Source organism: Morone saxatilis, unplaced genomic scaffold (assembly GCF_004916995.1).
Source record: "Morone saxatilis isolate NCDOM2014 unplaced genomic scaffold, NCSU_SB_2.0 Contig19, whole genome shotgun sequence".
Classification (NCBI taxonomy): Eukaryota; Metazoa; Chordata; class Actinopteri; family Moronidae; genus Morone; species Morone saxatilis.
In genome coordinates, this window is record NW_023339751.1 from 16,875,452 (window position 1) to 16,877,658 (window position 2,207).

At 40.0% G+C, this 2,207-nt stretch overlaps 1 protein-coding gene across 13 annotated transcripts in view; it reads right to left on the reverse strand.

Moving 5' to 3' along the window:
• camk2g2 (calcium/calmodulin-dependent protein kinase (CaM kinase) II gamma 2) overlaps window positions 1–2,207 on the reverse strand; it is a 67,722-nt gene that overhangs the window by 34,547 nt on the left and 30,968 nt on the right. For all 13 annotated transcript variants that reach the window (XM_035662990.1, XM_035662986.1, XM_035662987.1 and 10 more), the window contains exons 4-5: window positions 1,732–1,786; window positions 1,196–1,261 (exon numbers count right to left, since the gene is read on the reverse strand). In XM_035662990.1, the coding sequence (XP_035518883.1) occupies window positions 1,196–1,261; window positions 1,732–1,786 (121 nt within the window). The remainder of the gene's footprint in view (window positions 1–1,195; window positions 1,262–1,731; window positions 1,787–2,207) is intronic.

A 2,207-nucleotide genomic window follows, 5' to 3' on the forward strand; every position in this document is an offset into this window, starting at 1 on the left:
AGAGAGAGGGGATGACACGCCGCAAAGGGCTGCAGGTCGGACTCGAACCCTGCAGCAAGGACTCAGCCTTGGTACGTGGGTCACCAGCTCTACCAACTGAGCTAACCGGGCGCCCGTGCCACGTCTATATGATGGGCATAATAACACACAATTTCCTTCTGTCATGGTCAATCACAAGATGTGTTTTTGGTAGATTGTAAAAGGACATGCAGAAAAACAACTCAAGGAGGAGGTTGTCATGGTGTGTCAGAGGTGGTGGCTCTCTGGGCTTTGGCAGAGAAAACATGAAAGTTTTGGGTACCCAGGCTTCTACTCTGTTCAACCATGTGTATGATGCCCATTAGTGTAAAAAAGAAAGTGTCTGAAGCTGCCTTCTCTTGTACGGACGTGAGGTTTGGCTTAAGGTATCTCTAAAATCCATTGAGACCCTCTACATGGCCGGGGTAAAAGCTTTGCTTGGAGAGAAAACTTCCACACCCAACTTGACCTGTTTATTAGAGGGAGGGCTTCCATCAATACAGGCTTTAGTGAGAGATTGACTCTGCCACCACTCGAATGTTCTTAGTTCAATGTTTATAGGCACAGACAAGAAAGTCTTAGTTACACAACATAATTGCCTGAAAATGCGGGATCATGACTTTGTTGTTGAGCAATTTTATTTTATGAATGTGTTAACAGATTTGTTTTGCATATGCAATCATGTTTGGATCCAATGTTTTTATTTGATCATGCAGATCATGTTCAAGTCAATAAACTAATTTACTGTGTTACTCAAATGACTCACAAAAATCTGCCAGAGCATTAGAGAAAGTTTAGCCTGCATAATCCACGCAGGTTAAAAAAAAACCCAAAAGCAACTCCTGACAACAGGCGAAAAATAAGGTTTAAAAACTTAAGACAGCTTTATCATTATTTATTAATGGAATTCAATTTAAAAGCCCTGAGTCACATGGTCAAAAATAAAGTGTGTATCGTGTACTGAAAACAACCTCAGAGAACTGCCAGAAAGCACCAAGTACATTAATGCAGATTCAAATGGCAAAACATTTTGTGCTTTTAACTTAACTGCTATGGCAGACTGAAATTTTACTTTGGCCACCTTTAACAACTTAATACACAGGAAAATGGACTACTACTATCAACACAACATGCACTATATAATGTGTTTACATGTTAGCATGATGATATAGTGTACCTGGCATCTGCCTCGCTGTAATACTCTCTGGCAACAATGTCCTCAAACAGCTCTCCTCCAGTGACACTGCAGGCAGAAACAAAATAGAAACTTGGTTATTTCTCTTTTCTGTCAAAGAGACAAATGAAGATCCCTGTGACAAATGGAAAAATACACACTGCAGACGATGTCATGACAATACCTTCCAATGGCTTTTCTAAAGAACAAACTTGGTTATTTTGATCTCTCATTTGGTCTTAACTTCCACTGTGGTATGATAGCTAAAGGTTTTTGAGGAGGGATATTGATTTATGTTGATGCGTCCTTCTAGATCCAACATGTTCTGTGGTAACCTGTATGTGTAACTCTAACTGCTGCTTTTAGAGGCCACTTGACTGGTTGCTGATAATACAAGCCTCGACAAGACTGATTTGAATGGTTGTGAATGGTGACAGTCATAGACTCATTGATTACTTAGGTGAAGCAGTTCATCCTGGAGCAACACTCCAGCCTGAACTTGTGACCTCTGAGTGTGTGTGTTAATGTGATTTACTTACAGGTCAAAGACGAGGTAATGGAAGCCTTCCTCTGAGATGCTGTCATGGAGTCGTACTAGTGAGGGAGAAAGAAACAGAGACAGAGAAAGAAAGAGACTTCAATTACAAACGATTAGGTACTTTAAATGATCTTCTATAAACGAACCACCTTGAAGGATTTTCCTCTGTGTGTATGTGAGTGTGTTGGGGGCAGGGATAATTACAACCAGGGTTTGGCAGTAACATGTTACAGTAATGTGATCACTGATTCAGTAAGAAGTGTAAGCAATTACTCAGTGTCTGTTTTTCTGTTTCTACACTGTGACATGTGAGTGCAGAAGTTTAATAGTTGTGTATGTGCATTAAGTAAGTTACCTCTGATGGAGAATGTTACTGTAGCATGTTACTTTGCTGATGATCGAATTAATTATCATGAGTAACGTGTAATAACGTGTAAGTGCGACATTTTCAGTAACAATGTACAGACTCATATTCTT